The sequence below is a fragment of the Ovis canadensis genome, chromosome 3 (genome assembly GCF_042477335.2).
Source record: "Ovis canadensis isolate MfBH-ARS-UI-01 breed Bighorn chromosome 3, ARS-UI_OviCan_v2, whole genome shotgun sequence".
In the NCBI taxonomy this organism is placed as follows: domain Eukaryota; kingdom Metazoa; phylum Chordata; class Mammalia; order Artiodactyla; family Bovidae; genus Ovis; species Ovis canadensis.
The window spans coordinates 185614406-185637266 of NC_091247.1; the positions used below are offsets into that span (position 1 = coordinate 185614406).

Below are 22861 nucleotides of genomic sequence, written 5' to 3' on the forward strand. Positions count from 1 at the left end.
GAGCGCCTAACAGGATCCCACGCCTGGAGCCCAGCATAGGCAGCCAGAGACCCGGGACCTGGAAATGATCCCAGGACATCTCCTAAGCCCCTCCCCACGTGCTGCAGAGCCTTCTCCACACTTTTGTCCAAACCTCCCTCGGAAGACTTTCCTCAGTGCAGGGGTCTCCCTCTCAGCCCGTGTTTCCCTGAGGCTTCAACCGGTCCTCTCATTCCTCCTTGAAGATGTCAGCAGTCATGGCCAGCGCCTGCCTGACCTTCAGAAATGTGGGTTCATTCCTTCATCGGTTCTTCTTCAGTTCCGGGGGAATTCCCATCCTGCCCAGACTTCTCTGGGCAGGGTTTCAGGCACTGGGTACAGAACCATTCTGTGTCCACCCCCATCTCCCCCTGAACCCTTAGAGCTGGACTCCAGTGAGCTGATTGTGCGGCTGATGCAATTCCACGGCGACCCGTGTCAGGTGAGATCCTTGTGGTTCTGAGCAACAGAAACTGTGTCTGGCTAAGTGAGCGCAGAAGAGGGTGCACTGAGAGGGAAGAAGTCAGGTCAGAGGACAGAAAGAAGCCCAAACGTGCACAGTTCAGGGAGGACAGGAAGCAGGACATGTCCCCCTCCAGGATCCCACAGTCTGTCCCCTGAGCTCCCGTGAGCAGGGGGCTTAGGTCCAAACACCTGGAATCCTAGGGTCAAGTTCCCAAGAGACTGAATAACTTGGGCCTGGGGACAGTATCCTTGGACTAATAGTTCAGGCTGAAGGATGAGGAAGATGAATGAGTAACAGGGACCCGAACCCTGGGGGAAATCTCAGGTAGAGAGACTCCAGATTGAGTGCTTCCTGATGCACACGTGCCCTCTGCCCAGACCAACAGACACGACTCTCCTCACGCTGTTCTGGGTCCCAGCACCCCACACAGGACAGCAAGTGCACCGCCCACTTCCCCAGCTGGAGACAAACACGAATCACCTCCTCCTGCTGCATCTTGCAGGGATGTCAGGGTGAAGGGCCCCAGCGCGATGCCAGTGCTTCCCCTGGTCCATCGGGCTCCTTTCTCAGTACTCTGCACGTATGTTATGTATGTGCAGCAACAGGGAGTGCAGTACACACAAGGACCTCCAGGAGCGCTGCTTCCCGATCCCAGTCTTCGCTGGGTCCCACTCCCTGTTCCTCTTTCCTGTGGGGAAATTCTCCCCTGTGGAGCCTGGGCTGGGCCATCGCTGTGTCAGCACTGTCACCTGGGTCCTAATCAGGACCTCACTGCACCTCTGAGAGCAGGTGCCCGTCACCCCAATGGAGAACAAGAGGAAGCTGGGCCCAAGGACCAGGAGAGTGGCTGATGCCCTGCCTGGGAAGCCATCCTGGGTGGGCCCTCTGGGTGCCTTGAGCCTCCTCCCTGATCCATGTTGAGCTGATTGGTCGGGAGAATGCAGGGTGTCCTGTTCCAGGAGGAAGTGAAGCCAGCATGCGGTATTTCTGTAACTCAGCTCACCCTGGGTCCAGTGCAGAGTGCCCACCCCCGTGGGGGCCCAGACCATGCCGCTGTCTGTCCCCACCTGCTGTCCTGTCCCCTGTGGGGAGAGGTGGCCGGGATGTGTGCTGCACACACATGCCCACCACCCAGGACCTGAGTGCCTCCGGGCAGAGCCTCTGTTGACAATTTCACGTTTCTCTCATGCCTTGGTGCTGGGCATCTTTAAGATCCTGCTCCCATCTCTCAAAAATGCCTGGAAGTTCACATCAACTTGTTCTTTTTCAAAGGGTGCTGTCCTGGACCTCATACCGGTGATGACCGCTGAGTCTGGGCAGAGACCTCCCTCCCTCCAAAGATAGGGACATTGTTTTTGAAAGAGAGCAGATGTGTTATGCCCAACCATTCTTTAACCTGATAATTAAAGAAGCTGTATATTTCCTTATGAAAACACTACAACTAACAGTTCAGGTTCAGAAAATGGGGTAAAACTTAGAGAAGTAAAAGAATTCCCCCAGTAAGATTATTGGACATCTCCCTACAGTGCAGCTATGTTTCTAGGAGCAAATCTCAAAAATCTTGTCATTTCTTCTGTACATACTTCAGTTCATCCCTATATTTTAAAAAGGTCTTTGCCTGGTGGCCAGACCCTAAAGAGTCTGCCCGTAATGCGGGAGACCCGAGTTCATATCCCTGGGTCGGGAAGACTTCCTGGAGAAGGGAATGGCAACCCACTCCAGTATTCTTGCCTGGAGAATTTCATGGACAGAGGAGTCTGGCGAGCTACAGTCCATGGCTTCACAAAGACTTGAACACAAGTGAATGGCTAACACTTTGCAAATGTCTAAGTTCGCTCTGCCCATATTGTTGGAATTTAGGCTCTTGCAACTTCCTTCATTTTAAATAAGACGGCAGTGAACATATTTGTCTATGAAGTTTTTCCCTCATCTTTGAGGCTGTTTTTCTGGGGGTGGGCCCTGCAGATGACATTGTTGTGGTAGGCTCCGCCGTCCCTGGGATTCTCCAAGCAAGAACACTGGAGTGGGTTGCCATTTCCTTCTCCAACGCATGAAAGTGAAAAGTGAAAATGAAGTCACTGAGTTGTGTCCAACTCTCAGCGACCCCATGGACTGCAGCCTACCAGGCTCCTCTGTCCATGGGATTTTCCAGGCAAGAGTACTGGAGTGGGGTAAGGGAATGAGTGCTTAAAGGCTCCCTGTGTCTGACCCATACCCCACACCCGCCCCTCGCCCCAGGTGTCCCTGCAGGCTGACTTCGCCATCAAGGTGTGGCCAAGCCCACCTATGAGCGCATGTTCATACCACCTGGCGCACAGCCTCCAGTGGCTGGATACCAGGGCATGGAGCTAATTGAACGGGGGTGTCCTCAGTCTGGGGAGGTGCTGGCTTAGAAGAAAGCTGGTTCTTCTCAGCAAATTGTGTTGCTTGCGCAGAGTGTCTAACAATTGGTTACATTCGGATGCTGGGTTATACCCAGTCTGGGCCCAGCCTCCTCGTCAATGACAGTTGTTGATGAGAGACTTGCCCTGTCACAGCGCTGCTCCCAAGCCACTTGTGGTCCTTGCGCGCCATCCTGCACCTGGCCCCACTTTCTTGGCTTTCCCTGCTTTGCTCCTTAGCTTCCTAAGTATGTTGAAGCCCCTCTTGACTTTAAACTACCTGTTTAAAGAAACACTTTCTCTAATTACTGAAGGCAATGTACCAGAGCCCCGATGTCCACTGCCACCTTTGTTAGAAATGCACGGAGACAGAGATGCCAGCAGGTAAAATCCCTTCAGGGCCCAGGTTCTGTGTTTCTCTGCAAGTCTGACTCCTTACCTGTCCCGTGCTGGCCCCCACGTGCCCCCTTCCTGGCTTCCCTCCGCCCCGTTTTCCCTGCACCAGAAGTCTGTCCGCAGAGCATTAAGAGCGATCCAGGGCCTTGGTCTTTCTCTAGGACTCCGTGGTGGCTGGGGTGGCATGCGGTCAGCGGCCAGCCCTCCTCTTCTAGATCAAGGCCCTGGAGATCGAGAGCAACCTGTACCGCGTGGGCCAGAGCAAGGCTTTCTTTGGGCTACCGTGCTAGCCCACCTGGAGGAGGAGTGGGAACTGAAGATCACTGACGTCACCATCGGCTTCCAGGCCTGATGCAGGGGCTACCTGGCCAGGAAGTGAGTCCTGGGATGCCCACCACCAGCTCAAGGCCCCCAGCTGTCCTGTGGTGGAGGCACTGAGGAAGCAGGGACTGGCCGCCCTCACCCAGGCAGGTGTCCCCTGGGGAGGCCCACATGACTTTCCTGCCCTGCTGCTTCCTGGAGTTCTGCCTGAGGTTTAAAGTGAGCAGGCGAGAGGGGTGACTGTGCTCCGATTTTGCCTGCAGAAAAACCCCTGCCTCCCACTGTTGCTCCCTGTGTCCCTTCTGTAGGTGTGACACCCAGATCTGGCTGTCCCCAGAGGACCCTGAGCTCTGGGGAAGAGGCATCTTTGAGTTCCAGCAGCTCCTGTGGGAGCAGACTTGTGCAGGTCAGTGGGCAGGGCAGCTGCCTGTTTGCCCCTTGACTCCTCTGTGTCTGGGCTCTGGGGCGTCTGTCCTGGCCTGAACCCTGAGCTCTAGAAACACGGTGTCAAATGAATGTTTGCAGGACGTGAGCTGCTGACATTCTCCCACCAAACACAAGTCCCTGAGTTGCTGGAAGAACACCCCCCTCTCCCCTCCTCTCAGCTCCCTTATCTGCAAAACACATCAGATACATAACAGTTGGCTTTAAGACCAAACTACCGTTGGCTATCCTCATGGAATAATCTCCTGTCCCTCCCTCCAACCTGGGGGGAGGGGACCACAATGGCCCAGGGACGTGTCCTGGGGTGAAGCCGCCCTGAGGGAAGGGCAGGGGGCCTCCGTGGGGCATCCAGGTCCACTGCAGCCACTTCTGCTTGAGGCAAACCGAGAAGTTCACCAGCAGTCCAGCAGCAGACCTCTCAGACTGTGGGAACTTGAGCTGCTTTTCTTCATCTGTGAAACGGAGCCAGCACTCCTAGAGCTGACGTGAGATTCAACAGGAAAGGCGCGGACGGTGCCAGCACAGTGCCTGGCACTCGCTCAGCCCCGCCCACAGAGGCTCTTTGCTCAGGAACCATATGGAGGCAGGGCCAGCTCTCTGTTGCAGACTTTCTGAGTTGCCAGGACACTGGTTTCTGATAAAAGTCTTCCATTTGGAGAGGAAAAAATCTGTTGTCAGGTGGAGCTAAGCCGGGGTAGAAAAGGGCAGCGTGCTCTCAGCCCTCCCCAGGAACTCCTGCCTGCACCTTACGGCAGTGACCACCAAGGCTGGGCCTCCTCCTGTGGCCACCGGGACTAAAGGCGCCAGTTCCGTCCCTGCCAGCAGGGCTCAGTCCAGAGGGATCCGATCCTAGGGGTGGGGGCGCGGCTTAGAGTGGCTGAGGGGTGGCCTTAGGCCCCTCTTCCAGGCACCATGGGCGCAGAGCAGGAAACGGTGGGCTCTGCAGGCGAGGTCACGGGGGCTTCTCAGAGGACGCTGCTCAGATTCAGGCTTTGCAGAATGCGTTACCCCCGGCAGGATGCAGCAGGTGTCCCTGGCAGAAAAACCTGTGTGAGCGAATCCTGGCAGCCACATGAGCGTGGCCCTCCACAGCAGAGGGTGACCAGCATGCACTGAGCAACTGGTGTGTTCTGTGATGGTACCACGTGCTGGTGGCACAAAGGTGGCTGGCTGGTGAGTGTGGGGTTGGTGGGTGAGAAGATAGAAATATGTAGGAGTGATTTGCCAAGGGCCTCACGCGGTGTTGGTGGCAGGTCTTCCTTCAAGGAGCCCGAGGCAGGGTGGACTGTGTCAAGAAGGACGTGGAATGTCAGGACTGGACTTGTTTGTCTAGGGTGTCAGCACGATGGTGGGAATAGCCCAGGGTGGGGCCTGGTGGGCAGGATGTTTGTTTGACTTGAGTCACTCAGAAATAAGGGTTTGACTTTCACTTTTGCTTCCCAGAGTTTATCTGGGCCCAGAGGGTGTCTGTGTTCTCATTGCAGAGACTCACAGCTGGTGTTCTCACTGCAGAGACGCACAGCTGTGTTCTCATTGCAGAGACGCACAGCGGGCGGCTGCATCTGCACAGATGTGAACAACTGGATCTTGTTCACACTCGGACAGAGGAAGGTTCCTGAGTAAGCAGGTGGGTAAGACCCCGCCCATCCCCTCTTCCCATCCTCAGAATGACTGTCTGAGAAAAGGATGATTGTACCTGACTGACAGAAGAAGGAATGGAACCTCAGACAGGTGAGGTCAGCAGGTTAAGCAGGGGCAGAGCCTGGATGTGGAGGCAGGTGTGTCTGAGGGCTTCCTCCCAGCTGAGGGCCCCTAAACAGAGCAGAGGGAGGGCGGCACCTGCTCAGGTGGGCTCAGCTCAGGATATGGACTCCTGAGACATAAGCAGCAACCCCAGAAGGAAGGTGTATATTCCAGGTACTCAGCCATTTAGGAAATTAAAGGAAGCAGACGGGGTGGAGGAGGACAAGGAGTCAGAGCCTCCCTTCCTATGACCTGGTCACCTTGAAGCTGTCCCCAGGGTGCTAGGCTGGGGCTGATGGGAGAAAGGGGATTTTTTTCAGATACAAGGAATCAAGATTTGTTGAAGAACCCTGCCTCTGAGTGCCAGACTCAGTGCCAGGCCCTTGGGGACAGTGGGGCCTGGAGATGGACAGCACAGCAAGTGGGGAGTCGAAGGGCGTTGGCTTCCTGTGTTTGCCAGACCCTCTGCTCAGGACGATGGGAGCATCATCACCTCTGTGGGTGATGGGAGGTCCTGTGTGGGGAAGGTGGTGCTGCTGGAAGAAGTTAGAAGGGCTCACTGCACAAGGTCCACATACATCCCGGTGTTGCAATATTAAGATAAAAAGCCAAACTCTACAGACATCAGTATAATAGGCTTTTCTAAATCCAGCTTGAACATCTGGGAGTTCATGGTTCACATACTGTTGAAGTCTGGCTTGGAGAATTTTGAATATTACTTTGCTAGCATGTGAGATGAGTGCAACTGTGCGGTAGTTTGAGCATTCTTTGGCATTGCCTTTCTTTCTGACTGGAATGAAAACTGACCTTTTCCAGTCCTGTGTCCAATGCTGAGTTTCTTTCAGTCTCTTCAGTTTCTCTTTCTCCTGTTTCTTCTCCCCTCCCTCCCTTTCTAATTTAACAGGGGGAACTGGGCTTGTGCTGTGTCATCGAGAAGCTGCTGGTTTCATGTCCCCATAAGGGGTCCCGCCCCTCATATTTTGGCCAGGCTGTGCCCAGGAGGGCGGAAGGTGCCCAGAGGCCCTGGACAGGAGGAGCAGCAGAGAAGAGACAGGGCCCCTGATGATGCGGGAAGGGTTCTCAGACCTGGAGAAACTGAGCAAAAAGGGACCACCACCAGGAAAGTGTGGCCTTCAAGAGGAGCTGGAGAGCAGCTGGGGGAAGGTGGCAGAGGGAGGCTTGGAGCTGGGCCTCCAGGGACAAGTAACCCGTCACACGGTGAGGCCAGTGGGGAAGCACATGCATGGGGAGGGGCAGCCTGTGCCAGGGAGGTGTCAGTCTCCTGCAGCAGGAGACAGAGAGGGTGAAGAACACGGGAGCTCGGGCAGTCGGGAGAGTCTAGGTGCTCGGCCAGGGACTTTCCTAACGCCCCTTTCCCTTCCCAGGGAGGGTGACTGCAGGCACACAGGGAGATGTTGGGGAGAATCTGTCTGCCCACGAGGAGGGGAGGGATGCATGACTGGCCAGACAGCTGGGCAGGGACAGGCTTCTCCAGGGTCCTCCCCTCTCCCACCAACCGCCTTTCTAGAAAGGGACCAATCAGAGGCAAACAGAGGAGGAAGCCCTGGTGAGGAATCCAGCAGAGGAAGCACCATCAGCATCCACACCCAGCTGAGGCCCCAGACAAGGGTCAGGGCCAGGCCAAGAATGGGAGGGAAGGGCGGAAGGATGAGCCCAGTGTTCAACGCATTTACAATTGTTTGTCATCACCCAGGAGCTGGCCCTCCTGCCTGAGCCCTCCTCTTCTTTGTGACTTGGCTCTGTTCTCATGTTTCATGATTTCAATAGGCTGACCTGGCTCCTGGGGTCCTGCAGCTTTAGGGCAGAGAAGGGGTAGAGGGCCACCAGTTCTCCTCTTCTATCTACCTGGAGGAGGGCCTGCCTTTGTGACTTCTCTCCCATCCACATGATGGTGCCTCCAGCCTCCGCCACCAGGCACACTCCCTAAAAACAAGCTGATGGTTACTCTTCCTGAGGGAGAGCTGGGAACATCGCAGAGGAAGGTGCAGGAAGAAAGAGTCTCAGCTTGGAGCTTAGGTGAGGGGACGCGGGGGAAGCTCTAAGGCAATGGGGCTGCTCTAGATGGGGTGCAGCAGGGAATGGGAGGCAGCACTACCAGCGGGCTCTCAGTAACTCATCTATGGAGAGGGGCGAGCAGAGCGAGGATGAAGCTGTGTTGGTAAAGAAGGGGCAGGCCTGCTTTTCAGCCAGGGGAGGGGCGTGGTGTTGGTGGGCGCGCAGTGACGGGTGTTTGCTGTCTCCTTCGCTCCTGCTCTCAGGGTGACCCTGTGTGAGTCTGGAGTTTTGTGAGAGCCCTTACATCCAACGGGAGAAGAGCATCGCCCTGTTGTGACACCAGGCCAGCCCCCGGATGTCAGGGTTCTTTCTTTCTCAATCCTCTATAAACATTCGTGTAAATAAACAGAAAGGAATATACCCAGAGACTTCAAGACTCCTCTTATTGTTAAATTCAATTCACAACAAAACAATTCCCATTACATTTACTCTTCTTTGCACCATAGAAACAAAAGAAAGACACCAGCTCAGATGTGTCCCACTCTTTGCAGCCTCATGGACTGGGGCCCTCCCAGCTCCTCAGTCCATGGGGTTTCCCAGGCAAGAATACTGGAGTGGGCAACCATTTCTTTCTCCAGGGGATGCTCCCTGCCCAGGCATCGATCCCATATCGCTTTCGTCTTGCGTCTCCTGCATAACCACTCGCATTCTTTTTAACCTTTATGTCTCTCTTTTTGGCCACACTTTTCTAAAGTCCTCTCCTTTGAATATTATTATGAACTCATGGCCTTTCACAGACTCAGCCTGTCTCAATGAAACATTCATAGCAATCATTATCATCTTTTATTGTTATGATTATATGTGGGTGCCCCCTTATGACCACTTCTCTGATCACCTTCAAGAGCATCCTGCCTTTGCAGGAGCAGAGATGCCAGTCTCTGGAATTCACCTCCCCTGCAAGGGGTCTTCCTTCCTCTGAGTGGACGGAAGCCCATGGGTGCCCATGTGGGTGGGCAAGATGCTGCTGGACAGTATCTGTTTAAGGTCACAGTTCACTCTCATTATTCTGGTTTAACCCTGTTTTCATGCCTTCTTTTCTAGAGAACTAGGCTTCATCTACACGAACATGTTCCTACACTGACAGTTGCCACAGCACGAGTCACACATTTCTGGTTGGCATTTAATTCAGCTGCTTCCATCTTCTTTTAGGTGGTGGCACTAGAAACCACCCGATTCTTGTGGGTTACTGACTGCTATAAAGTGACTTCTGTTGTCTTAGAGTTAAAACAATCCAATCCTAAAAGTGCATATGGTTCAGTTCAGTTCCGTTCAGTCACTCAGTCATGTCTGACTCTTTGCGACCCCATGAATCGCAGCACGCCAGGCCTCCGTGTCCATCACCAACTCCCGGAGTTCACTCAAACTCACATCCAATGAACCGGTGATGCCATCCATCCATCTCATCCTCTGTCGTCCCCTTTTCCTCCTGCCCCCAATCCCTCCCAGCATCAGAGTCTTTTCCAATGAGTCAACTCTTCGCATGAGGTGGCCAGAGTATTAGAGTTTCAGCTTTAGCCTCATTCCTTACAAAGAACATCCAGGGCTGATCTCCTTTAGAATGGACAGGATGGATCTCCTTGCAGTCCAAGGGACTCTCAAGAGTCTTCTCCAACACCACAGTTCAAAAGCATCAATTCTTCAGCACTCAGCTTTCTTCACAGTCTAACTCTCACATCCATACATGACCACTGGAAAAACCATAGCCTTGACTAGATGGACCTTTGTTGGCAAAGTAATATCTCTGCTTTTCAATATGCTATCTAGGTTGGTCATAATTTTCCTTCCAAGGAGTAAGCGTCTTTTAATTTCATGGCTGCAATCACCATCTGCAGTGATTTTGGAGCCCTGAAAAATAAAGTCTGACACTGTTTCCACTGTTTCCCCATCTATTTCCCATGAAGTGATGGGACCAGATGACTAAAACAGATCAATTTGTACAGAGGGTTCTGCTCTTTCCTTCCCAAGGAAAAGCTTCTTCTTTAGATAGTTAACCAACGTCTTTAAATGCTATCACCACATTGGGAGGCCGAATGGTGTGAGAATGTGTGCGCAGGAGACAGGAAGCCGGACTTGGAGTCTGGCTCTAGCACTAGCTGTGTGCTTTGAGTAAATTGCTTAACCTCTCTAAGCTTCAGTTTCCTTTCTTATAGGACCATTGTGAGAACTAAAGGGAAGTGAATACATACCAAGCAATTGGGAAGGTGCCTGGTGCAAAGTGGGAAGTCATCAACCACAATAGCTAGGAAGTGGTAAGTATTGCGTTTTGCTTTTTCTTGACTTAAATTTGATAGTATTTATTTGCTTCTTATTGGGAAAAATAAGGATTTCATTTATTTATATACTTTCTATTATACCTTTCCCCTTCTTCTCCTTTTATCATTATTCTAATTGTATATCCTCTGTTAGGAAGCTTTGTACTTGTAAGCACTTTATTTGCATCTTCGTTCCTTATGCTCTCGACTGCACCTCCTACTTCTTGACGCCCAGCTTTGTAAGCTGAGAAGGTAGTCCTCCTCCTCCCTTCAGTGCTCGGCTCCCAAGCTCGAGAAGTGTGTTTGATTTTTAAGTTAACAAGCACATTTACTGCACATATTTAAATACTCTGTTTCATTTTAAAAGATAAAGGTTATTTTATTAAGATAAAGGTTATTTTATAATGACTATAAAAGAAATGAAACTAAGATTTTTGAATCACTAATAAACTTGTGAGTTAATACACCTGTGAGTTATAATACACCTGTGAGTTATTTCATATTATATATATTAATATTACTTCAGTTTTAAAACAGTCTCCAAAGGTCTTGGACATAGATATATTTACTTTAGATTTTTTTTTTAAATCACACAAAAGTGTTTACGCTTTTTGTGATATTTTAATACGTTTTTAAAGACCTAACTTGTACCATATAGCCGCACATGCTTCTCAGCAGTTCACTTCAGTTCAGTTCGGTCTTTCAGTCATGTCCAACTCTTTGCAACCCCATGAACTGCAGCACGCCAGGACTCCCTGTCCATCACCAACTCCCGGAGCCTACACAAACTCAAGTCTATTGAGTCAGTCACGCCATCCAACCATCTCATCCCCTGTCGTCACCTTCTCCTCCTGAGCTTTGGTTTTTCCTAATGTTCTAATTGGCTTCATTTTCACCCCTTGCACTGTTTATCTTCAGCATTTCCTCCATTTCTTTCCAACTGTGCCTCATGTGATACCGAGTCCTTGTCCCACAGACTCTGCACTTCTTATCCCATTCTGGACTGGTTTCTAGGTCTGCTGCGCGCCCAGCTGGGATCCTTGGATTCCTTTCCCACGGGGTTGATGTTCCTGACTCCTGGATCCCACTTCTCTCTCTCTCGTGGGTATCCTTTACCTTCCTCCATAATTAAACAAACATGTAAACCTATTTTTTTCCCTGCATCTCATTCTCAAGTAACTTTCTAAAAGCCTGGTGAAGAGTGAAGGCTGCTGTGAGTATGGATGGGATGTGGGGGGTGGTGGGCTTGTCGCCTGCTCTCCTCTCGGCCTCCCTCTCATCTTGCTCCCTCTCCGGGGCTCTGCCCAGCAGACTGTTCTTCTCTCCTGTGAACACGCTCCCTGTTTCTCTCCCTCTGCTGTGCTCCTCTTCACCCAGTTATCACTTCTCCATCCAGTGAGTCTTCAAACATTCGTGAAAGACTCCGGTCTCCTACTGCTCCCATGCTTGCTTTTATTAGCAGCAGAGGGAGGAGAGGCAGGCTATGGGTTCTTGAGCCAGTGAGTGGGTGGAACCAGTGTACCAAGGGCAAGGCTTCTGACCTTAGGTAAGTCAGGTAACATCTATGTGTCAGCTTTCTTATTTGTAAATGAGGACACAGTGGTACAGACCTCAGAAGCTAATGGAATAACATATGAGGGACCATTGGTAAAGTTTCAGAGCCGATACCAATGCAGAGCAAGGATCACAAGCACCAGTTGCTCTTCTCAGTGAAAGTGAAAGTTGCTCAATCATGTCTGACTCTTTGTGATCCCTTGGATGACACAGTCCATGGAATTCTCCAGGCCAGAATACTGCAGTGGGTAGCCGTTCCCCTCTCCAGGGGATTTTCCCAACCCAGGGATCGAACCCACGTCTTCTGAATGGCAGGTGGATTCTTTACCAACTGAGCCACAAGGGAAGCCCACGTGAAGCTGTTTCCACTTGATTCTGAACCGGGGCCTTTTTGTGTGTTAGGTGAATGTGATAACCACTACACTATGGAAACCACGCACTCTTATCAGTAGATGGTATTACACCCATATATACCTTTATCCTCATTTCAGTCATGTCTCAGGAGGAGTAGCTGACAGATGCTCTTTTGCTTTCTTAAAAATAGTAGCTCAACATCATCAACACTTGCTTTCCTTCCTCATCTCCCATGACAAGATAATCACATGCAGAACCAAAATAAATGATTTAATTATAAAGATCTGATTTTTTTTAAAGAAAAACCACTGAGAATGGGTTTATCTGAAAGGATGGACACCCTCATATATTATAAGTGTGGACATTTTGCTACAGTTTGTTTGCAGAGCATGGTGGCTCTAGGTATGGACATTTTTTAGGTGTTGATGCCATCTGATCTTAATTCTCCTTCTAGATATAGCTCAAGGATACAGTCTCAGATGTAGGTGAAGTTTTATACAAGCAGAATATTCTTTGCATTATTATTTACATAAAAGTTTAGAAACTACATCAAGTCCAATATTAAGGAGGGGAAAGCAAGGAGGACAGAAAGAACAGCTGCAGGGGTCTCAGCCACTCAGAGGAGGGATACAGAAATTGGGGCAGGGCTGGTGGGACTCCAGGCCCTTGTGGGGAAAAAGGCTCTTGCAGAAGCAGGAGGACCTGGGCTATGGGAGCCGTATCACCAGGAACTTTATCAAGGAGAGACTTGAGCACAGGGAGCTCATCATTTTGGAATGAAAAGAGTCATTTACCAATTAACATATATCCAAAAATAAATATTTTTGTATATTATAGGGAGTAGAGCATAGTCATCACACACATGTAATTTGGATCAGAAAGACTCAGGTTCTAGTCCAGACTCTGGCACCAGCATGACAATTTGGACTCAGCTAAGTCTGAGTGAGTTTCAGAAGCCTGCATGTCAAGGACACTGGATCAATGTTATCATTAATATTAGTTATTACCAATTCAAAAACACAGGTGTCCCAACCTCACTTCACTCCAGAGTATCACCTCCTATCTGTTCTAGTCTCTGGTTTTATTGCTCCTATAACTTCGCAGGTGCCTGTCTCCTATCTGATACCTTCTCCTTGTGCCCCAACAGGAGAGCAGGAGTCTGACTTGGCTTGGAAGGAGCTGTAGGAGGTGAATGACTTTTCTTAACAACCAGCAGAGCCCAGGAGACAGAGAACCACACTGGGCTGGTGCCTGGAGGCATTGTTGGCCGTCCCGGGGGAACCCACCAGAGAATTTGTCCCTCACTGCTCCCTGCAGCTGCTGCTCCTTCACAGTGGAGCTCACAGTCTCTTTTCTCTCCCCAAGGGTGAGGTCACACCCCCTTCCAGCCTGATGCAGACAAGGAGCTGAAGGGAGATCGCTGAGAGCCCCTGCTGTCACCATGAGCTCAGAAAACTTCGGAGACTGCTCAGGTAGTCAGCTCTCTCTTCTCTGGAAGGTTCCTGCTTGTGACCCAGAATTGAGGGAGTTGTTTCCAGGCTGAGTTAAACTACAGAGGAATCAAGACCCATGAAGAGGATGGATAGGCATCCTTGAGCTTCCAAGAGAGACCGGGAGACTCCCTCACCCTGGGGTCTGCCTGCAGCCTCCTTCCCAGCCCTCCCCTCAGGGAGCCATGACCAAGGCGCTGACTTCCCGCCTCTCCCACCCCCAGCAAGTGACTCAGGACGGAGGCCGGGAGAGCGCACGCGGAGCACGGACCGCAGATGGGAGTCCCCAAGCCCAGGCAGGCCAGGAGAGGAGGTCCTCCAGCATCACAGGAACATCTCCGCTCCCCCTTGGCCCAAGCCTCCTCCTGCTCCCAGACCCTGGGGCATCGCCACAGAAGCTGTTTCCTCCAGCTCTTCCCAGCCATCAGCCCAGCCGCTCTGCAAGGGTCCGTGGACCCTGCACTGAACCCCCATCTGGCCTTTGCCGCCTCCCACCTGGAGGGGAGGGGTGATGAGGATCACATCTGGCTCCACCCCTCCTCCACCTGGTTGATCCCCTCCCTGCCCATCCTAGAGTCTGTGGTCAGAAGCAGGAATCCTCTCACATGGTAGTTTTACTCAATGGCGAGCGGTCCTAAAGTCTTTTTTAAAATTAGGTGACATGAGTTTGTAACGTTTTCTAAGTTTTGTGTGTACAACATTATATTTCTACTTCTATATACGCTACTGCATGCTCACCACCAAAAATGAGTTGCAAAGAATCCCCATTGTGTGCTATAGAGCAGAATGAACAAATCACAGGAGTTTTAAATGTAAGGAGAATTCAAAGTCTTGTCCAAGAAATGTCTGACACTTGACCTTGGATTCAACCTCAGGGCTTTCGGCTCTGTGGCCTTGGGCTGTCCATTCGCCTGTCTAAGTTTCACTTGCCTCTTTTGTGAAATAAGGATAATGCCTCTTTGTGTGGATTTACCATGAAACACATTTGATATCAAGTCCCAGCCCACACACATATATATAGCCTGGCCACCAATATCTTACCTACAATTCCATAACCTCCAGATCTCTGAAATCACTCAGGGATTTTGATAACTCATTGAGGAGTAATCTTACCCTGTAGTGATCTGAGGCTCTTTGTAGTCATTACATTCTTTATCCCATTTAACGTGAGTATTCAATTGTTTCATTGTCCAAACAAGAAAGCATTCATTTATAGGGTGCTTCCAGTCTATTTTGGAAGTGGTAACTAACAAATCACACTTGCTCTTTCTTCTCTTTGTGTGTGTGTGTTCAGTTGCTCAGTCATGTTCAACTCTTTGCAACCGCATGAACTGCAGCCTGCCAGCCTCCTCTATCCATGGGATTCTCCAAAGAAGAATATTGGAGTGGCTTGCCATGCCCTCCTTCAAGGGATCTTCCTGACTCAGGGATCAAACCCGCCTCTCTTACATGTCCCGCATTGGCGGGCAGGTTCTTTACTACTAGAACTCCCTGGGAATCCCACCTATGGCCTCAATTTACCTGGGAATCCCGCCTAGGACCTCATTTCACCTAACCTCCTTACAAGCCCTATCTTCAAAAAGGTCACCAGGGGGTTAACTTTTCAACACAAATTGTGGGGGAGGACGGTCCATCCATAACCCTAGGTGACCTCACCAAGAGCACCCCAGTGACTGCTGCTCAGCAAGATGAATTTTAAGTACTTTATACTCAATAACGTTTATGTCCCACCACAAATTCTTCTAATCTTACTCCCTTTTCTTTCATCTAGATATTGAGATCTTTTTTGAAGACGTTGTTGAATGTCTCTGGGACACACTGAGCAGAGATGAACTGCTGATCCTTCTGAATGAATTCCTGGAGAAAATTAAGGCTGACGCTAATTTGTCCAGGTAACCTGCACAGGTACACCAGGAAGGTCACCCATGTCCCCCAGCACCAGGCTAGCTTCCTCCTGGCAGGAATGCCTCCTCCAGGCAGGACCCTACTGTGAGGGTCAAGAGTGTTCCTTCTCAAGATCCCATCAGGAATGTTTCCTCCATGTCATTTGGTGACAGTGAATGATCTTAGGTTGAGAAGAGATGAAACCTGCAAGGAAGGGCAGGTTATGTGTCCCTGGACAAGTTACTGAACTGCTCTAAGCTTTAGTTTCTTCATCTTTTCATTTTTATTGTGAGGACACTGAGATCATGCATGTAAAGTGATTCCCATAATGACTGACACAGAGTAAGTACTCAGTCAATATTAACATTTAAAAAACTTGTTGGGAAGAGATAGAAGTCAAGGTCTTTTTCTGGTGATGAGAACCAAGCAGAATTTCCCTTGGGACAAGTTAGAAATTCTTGACACCACCATTTGTGTCCTGGATCTGCCTACAGTCTTTCTATTCCCCATGTTAGGAAATGAAATAACCCTGCAGGGTCCTGCTGGTCCATAAGGCAGAGAGGCTAGAGAGGAACTGGAGGAGCTGGTGGGATCCTGCATCTAGCCCTGCCCAACTCCTGGGCCTGTGGGCTTAAGACTGTGAATCTCAGACCTGTTCTGTGTCCAATGGGAATAGCAATTCAGTCTGATGAATTGTGGTGATGGCCTCAGAGTGAACTGCAGGTCAGAGATGGGAAATCAAGTGCAATCATCTCGTCCAAAGGCCCAGGGAGGCCTGCATCAGGGTCAGACCCAGGGGTCTGGGTGGAGCAGAGGGTCCAGGCTGGAGGACGAGTAGGCAGGCTTGGGCAGCAGGGCCAGGACTAGAGTGTGGAGAGTGGGCCCCAAGGACACAGACCTGAAGGGGCTCTGACCCTAGCAGAGGTCCCCTGAGTGGGAGAGGGGACATTCCTTACCTCCCTGATGAGCTCCCCTCATGCTGGACTAGAGGGCCCTGGGTGACTGTGTCTGCACACCCTGCCTGGGACTTGGCTTCTCACTCCATCTGGGACCCTCTTCTAATCTATGTGGAGTCCTCCTGAAAGTGGGATGGCTGTATGGCTCAGGGAGCCATCCAGGGTCACAATGAGTGGCTGTGATTGTGTGACATTTGAGGGATTCTGAGGAGCCTCACACCTCCCCACCCAAGAGGAAAATGCTTCCTCCACCAGCTGTGTAAGAGCTGGTCTCCTCAGGCTCAGCTGTTCAGATGGGTGTTTCCTCAAGTCCCTTGAATCTTTAGGGGTTCCACAGGTTGCACACGGTCTTTGGGTGCAGGCAGGTGAAGCCAGGTAAATTGTGAGTTAGGTTGGTGACCCCTGAGTGGTTGAGGGTGCTGGGTGACAGGTCAGGAGTTAATGAGTGAGGTGGAGAGTCCAAGGGAAATCAGGGCTCAGCACATCTCCCGCTTCCCTGTCCACTGGGGCAGCGCATGGATCCAGTGACCTTCTGCTGAGAAGGTCAAGGGCTCAATGCTTAGAAGACAGCAGATGGCAGGCCAAATGGCTATAAGGTGCCTTCTAGCTCTGACTTTGGGGGTATAAAAAATTCTAAGTCATAGAGACAGCCAGTCTGCAAAGTATAGGGGCACAGTGCCCAGGACTGCCCTTACTTTGACTTCAGTGGAAAATTAGGGGATCCCCAGAGCAACTCTCAGGTTCAAGAATTCCCTATAGAATAGACAGGACTCACTGAAAGCTTCATGATCCCAGCTACAGTTTACTACAGGGAAGGATAAAAGTTCCCATCAGCCACACGGCAGAGTCTGGGCAGGTTTCACATATGAAGCTCCCAGTGTCCTCAGGACACGTTAGTGAACTGGATTCGGTGTGTGACAATATGCACGGAGTACTGCCCATCAGGGACACTCACCTTGCTTAAAAGCCAAATTACCCTGACCTGTCATCTCCAGCCCCTCCTGGAAGTCAGACTCGTGCCCTAGTGTCCAGCTCTACCAGATGGCAGAACTGATACCATGGGACCCAGAGACCTTGGGTCACTCGTCACCTTGTCAGACTGACCAGCGGCCAAAGGCCCAGGCAGGCAAGGACACGCCTATCAGCCAGAATGCTAGGGGCTTAGGGACCACTTCCCAGTAGCCAAGGGCAAAGGGCAGGGAGACTTCTCACTACACACTGAGGCCCTTGAATGAAGGTTTTCTCCTCCAGTCCTACATGTCTTTGTTTATCTGTGGAGTTCCCACTCCAAAAACTCTTTCAAAGTGATGGTGTAGACCCACCTGTGTGACGTCTTTACCACCTATCTTTTCTTTGGCTGAGCCATATGGCCTGTGGGATCCTCATTCCCCAACGAGGGATGGAGTCAAGGCCAGCAGTGGGAGTGCAGAGTTGTAACTTCTGGACCACCTGGGAATTCTCTCCAATACGTTTCTTAAGTTGCCAGTATCCTAAGCTGACTTTTGTTTACTATTCCAAGTTTAGCTTTTTCAAGATGGAGCATCTATAAAGTATGAAACGTGTTTAAGGTTGAAAGAGAAAATTTTACATTTATAAAATTCTTTTCTAATGATTTATAGGAACATATCTGTATTTATGCAGAATAGATATTATGGAGCCAATTTTACAAACACACAGTGCCTTTCTAATCCCTTGACCTTCACCGTTACAGGGAAGACGCGGATGAGCTACACAAATATCTGAAGGAATTGAAAAGAGCCTTGGGTGAGCTGGGCCAAGAAAGACTACCCAAAGAGCAGCTGGACAGGAGGCGGTTTCTGAAAAAGTTTCCTTGGGTGAAACAGCAGCTGGAGGAGTTCATAGTCAAGTTACATGAGCTCGCAGACAAGGTTGAGAAGGTCCATAAGGGATGTACCATCTCCAACGTGATGGCCCACAGCACAGGTGCTGTGTCTGGCATTCTGACCATCATTGGCCTGGCTCTGGCACCCGTGACAATGGGGGCCAGTGTGGTGCTCTTGGGCACTGGGATAGGGCTGGGAGCAGCAGCTGCTGTGACCGGTGTGTCCACCACTATCATCGAACATGTGAATAGGTCATCAGCAGAAACCGAAGCCAGTCGCATGACGTCAACTGTTGTCAAGAAATGGAAGGTTCTCCTAGAGGTACTCAAGAGCAACCGCCACATTGTTGGCACAACAGAGAAAGTCACAGAAGCTGAACAGTGCATTGAAATGCACACCCATGCCCTGGAGACAGGCAATGCCAACCCTGGCTCTGCAGCCAAAGCAAGCATCTACATGAGCCCTGGGAGGATCTCAGTCCCAGCCATCGAGCAGATAGAGGCAGGTTTCAAAGCCACAGCTTCAGCAATTACGAAAGGAGCCCGGATCGCGGGCTTGGCCATTGCAGGGGTGCTCCTCCTGGTGGATGTGGGCTTCCTGGTGAAGGAGTCGAAGCACCTGTACGATGGTGCCAAGACAGTAGCAGCTGACAGCTTTAGGCAGCGGGCCTGGGAGCTGGAGAGGAAGCTGGAGGAGCTCACCCAGATCTATGAGAGTCTGCAGGAGGACCTGATTTAGCCACCCCCAGAGCATTGCAGGGTCCAGGACATGTGAGGGGCTAAAGTGCAGAGGTACCTTGTTAGAGGGAAGGAGAGGGAGACCACATTAAAGAAGCTGGGTGTTAGGAATTTGGCATTTCTGTGGTTGAGCACAGCAGGGAAGGGATGGATGTAGGTGATAGATGAGGAGAGAGAAGGAAGGGGCCTGGAGCCTGGATTAAAGGAGGAGGGGGACCAGAGAATGAGAGGCGAGGAGAAACCACTGTTTTTCATATGAACAACTTTTTATTTTGCATTGGAGTATAGCCGATTAACAATGTTGTGATAGTTTCAGGTGAACAGCAAAGGGACTCAGCCATTCATACACAGGTATCCATCCTCCCCCACACTCCCCTCCCATCAGAAACCACTACTTTGGACTAAAGATGACACTGGAGGTGGAATAAAGGGAGCAGCAGGCGAACTGGCAGTGAGAGGCCAGGTGTTCGAAGGCGTTGAAAGTGGGAGAAAGTCAGTTAGGGTTGTTGGGATCCAGAAGTAGCAGGGGCTCCTCTCTCGCCCTCCACAGGCTGTGATGTCCCAGCAAGAAGAGTCTTCCCCTGGTGCTGGTCTCTAGACCTCTCCTCCATTATCAACTCACCTTTGGCCCTAGTTGATGTGCCTTATTTAGGCAGTGACTCTTGTTTGTTTGTTTTATTGAAGGATAATTGATTTATAATATTCTGTTAATTTCAGGTATACAGCAAAGTGCCTCAATTATACAGGTATCTATGTTTTTATCTTGACTTCCCAGGTGGTAAAGAATGTGTCTGCTAAGCAAGAGACACAAGTTTGATTCCTGGGTAGGAAAGATTTCCTGGAGGAGGAAATGATACCCCACTCCAATATTCTTGTCTGGGAGATCCCTTAGACAGTGGAGTCTGGCAGGCTACAGTCCATGGGGTTGCAAACAGTCAGACATGACAGAGCATCTGAGCATGTATATGTCTACATTTTTTTTGTTCATTTCCATTATAGTTTATTACAAAATATTGAATTCTGGTCCTATGCTACTACAGTAGGCAGGCTCTTGTTTATCTGGTGTGTATCTGTTAATCTCATCTCCTAGTTTGCCTATCCCCCCAAAGCTTTGGTAAAAAGTTCATTTTCTATGTCTATGAGTCTGTTTCTATTCTGTAAGTTCATTTGTATTATTTTCTGTATTCTACATATAAGTTAATATCACAGATTTGTCTTTTTCTGACTTACTTCACTCACTATAGTAATCTCTAGATCCATACATATTATTACAGATAATACTATTTCATCCTTCTTTATGGCTGCGCAGGATTCAATGGTCTGTATACATGTTCCACATTTGCTTTATTCATTAATCTGTCAACAGACATTTCAGTTAATATCATATCTTGGCCGTTATGAATGGTACTGCTATGAATATCAGGGTACATGTATCTTTTCATACTAGAGCTTTAATTTTTTCTAGGTATATGCCCAGAAGTGGGATTGCTAAATCATATGGTAGCTCTATTTTCAGTTGTTGAAGAAAACTCCCTGTGGTCTTCCATAGTGGCTGCACCAGCTTACATTCCCGCCAGCAGTGTAGAGGGTTCCTTTTCTCCGCAGCCTCAGAGCACTGCAGATGGAGGTGGCGGCCCCTGTGATTGCTGTAGGGGAGATGACTTATTGTGGTTTGGCTTGCATTTCTCTAATAATCAGTGATGCTGAGTATGTTTTCATGTACCTGTTGGCCACGTGTACGTCTTCATGAAGAATTGTCTATGGAGAGCTTCAGGCGGTGGCTTCTTGATGACAATGGTGGTGATGTGTTGGTGGCAGCAGTGGTGTGACAGCACCGTGGGTGGAGCACACGACAAGGTGCCAGGGGCTCTTTGGGTCCAGAGTGCACTGAGAGACCAGTGGAGTTTCCATGAAAGTCCAAGTATGGAGCAGGAACAGCGGTTGATTTTAAGAAAGAAAGTAGGAGAAACAAGGAGGCAGAAACAGGTCACGGAACTTTTTGGAGTGTCAGGAGATGAAACAGCCTGGGCCAACAGACACAACTCTCTGACCCTTGGTTTCTTCTTCAGCTGGGGGTGAGGCTGGATAAGATATTTCAGGTTGCTCTGGTTCTCTCCACCTTGTGTTCTCTAGACTCTGGTTCAATAAACACGAGCTGATTCACTGAGGCTTCCTTGCATTGACTGAGGGGCTCAGCTGGGCTCCAGGCGCCTGACCTTCTTCCCCGTGAGCCTGTCTCCCAGGGTCTCAGGGTGCACGTCCTCCATGGCTCCTCCTGCCTGCCCGCTGGGCTCCCATCCAGTCGTTTCCCTCAGACCCTGGATCCCCACAGGCCCTGTGGGATGCCCGGGGATACCCATGTCTTCTGACTTGAGCTGAGCTCGGGGATGCTCCTCCTCCAGCCCCAGGGACCAGGATAGACACAGGGCACCCAAGGGTGACTGAGAGTACAGGGCTTGTGTGCAGGTGTGAGGGGTGGGGGGGTCAGCCGTAAACAGAGGGGAGAGAGAGACAGCACACGCCTCACCCAGGCTGCCTTCACGTTTCACCAGGACTCTTGCAGGAGCTTCTAGGACCCCATTCCTGTGTTTACCTTGGGGCACTGCCCTGCCCCACTCATATATTCCCTACACAGGGTTAGAATGACCCTTAAGTATATTGACCTTTGCAGTACTCACCTCCAGCTTTTCTCTGGCTGCCCATGACTCTGAGCACAGATGCCAAACCTTAACTGCAGACCAAAGCAGTGTGCAAGAGCCTGGGGTCTCCTGAGGGCAGAGCTGGAGGCCAGGCTCACTCCATCCTTAGGGGCAGGACTGAGGGGCTGGGAGATGGGAGCAGGGATGGAGGGAAAAGCCATCCAAGGCCATGTTCTGACCTGGTCACCCATCTGGGATTGCACCTGCCTGGACCTTCTGAGGAGCCTTCATGGGATGCCTCAGTCTCCTCCTCTCCAGGGAGGAAAGGGGAGCATCTGGGTGTGGCTCTCACCCCCATGGGCCTGCTCCACAGGGCACCGACTCTCTGTTTCCACGTGTGGAGCATGTGAGCACCTAACAGGCTTCCACGCCTGGAGCCCAGGGCAGGAAGCCAGAGACCCGGGACCTGGAAATGACCGCAGGACGTCTCCTCAGTCCCTCCCCACGTGCTGCAGAGCCTTCTCCCCACTGTTGTCCAAGCCTCCCTCAGGAGACTTTCCTCAGCGCCTCTGACTCTGACCCCTTCTCAGCCAGTGTTACCCTGAGGCTTCAACTGACCCTTCCATTCCTTCCTGAAGACGTCAGCCAAAAAAAAAAAAAAGGCAAAGTAAGGTTGCTAGGTCATGTCAGTTTCTTTGCCACCCTAGCCTGCCGGCCTCTTCCATCCATGGGATTTTCCAGGCAAGAATACTGGATGGGTCTGGAGAAGGATCGATTCAGGGATCAAACCGTCAGCAGTCATGGCCATCGCCTGCCTGACCTTCAGAAATAGCTCATTTCTTCATCAGTTCCTGGAGAATTCCCATCCTGCACAGACTCCTGGGCAGGGTTTCAGGCACTGGGTACAGAACCATTCAGTGTCCACCCCCATGTCTCCCTGAGCCTTTAGAGCGGGACCCCATTGAGCCCAATGTGTGGTTGATGCAATTCCACAGTGAGCCCTGTGTCAGGAGAGATCCCTGTGGTTCTGAGCAGCAGAAACTGAGTCTGACTAAGTGAGCACAGAAGAGGGTGCTGGGGGAAGCAGGGCAGGTCAGAGAAAGGAAAGAAGCCCCCAAACTCGCACAGTTCAGGAAGGACAGGAAGCAGGGCAGGGCCCCCTGCAGGAGCTCACGGTCCGTCCCCTGAGGCCCTGCCAGCAGGGGGCTTAGGTCCAGGCACCAGGAATCCCAGTGTCAAATTCTCAGGACACAGAATAGCTTGGGTCAAGGGATTAAATTTTTGGACCAGTGGGTCAGGCTGAAGG

At 50.7% G+C, this 22861-nt stretch overlaps 1 protein-coding gene across 3 annotated transcripts; it reads left to right on the forward strand.

Moving 5' to 3' along the window:
• Positions 1–5460: 5460 nt before the first annotated feature.
• LOC138437644 (apolipoprotein L3-like) lies at positions 5461–21079 on the forward strand. Of its 3 annotated transcripts, none has more exons than XM_069585277.1 (5): positions 5461–5653; positions 9996–10094; positions 13371–13477; positions 15267–15387; positions 18047–21079. In XM_069585277.1, the coding sequence occupies exons 3-5, from the start codon at positions 13447–13449 to the stop codon at positions 18915–18917; spliced, it is 1023 nt and encodes a 340-aa protein (XP_069441378.1). In that variant the 5' UTR covers positions 5461–5653; positions 9996–10094; positions 13371–13446; the 3' UTR covers positions 18918–21079. The 3 variants fall into 3 exon arrangements, with proteins under 3 accessions (XP_069441378.1, XP_069441379.1, XP_069441380.1); XM_069585278.1 differs by having other exon boundaries at positions 5504–5653; positions 15267–15400; XM_069585279.1 differs by lacking the exon at positions 13371–13477 and having other exon boundaries at positions 5504–5653; positions 15267–15400.
• The last annotated feature ends 1782 nt before the right edge of the window (positions 21080–22861 follow it).

Bases quoted from the DNA above. Each gene is read 5' to 3' on its own strand.
- LOC138437644 (XM_069585277.1), top strand. From the start codon at position 13,447: ATGAGCTCAGAAAACTTCGGAGACTGCTCAG. The intron at 13,478-15,266 runs GTAGTCAGCTCT...TCTTTCATCTAG, and splicing joins AAACTTCGGAGACTGCTCAG to ATATTGAGATCTTTTTTGAA. The intron at 15,388-18,046 runs GTAACCTGCACA...TCACCGTTACAG, and splicing joins GCTGACGCTAATTTGTCCAG to GGAAGACGCGGATGAGCTAC.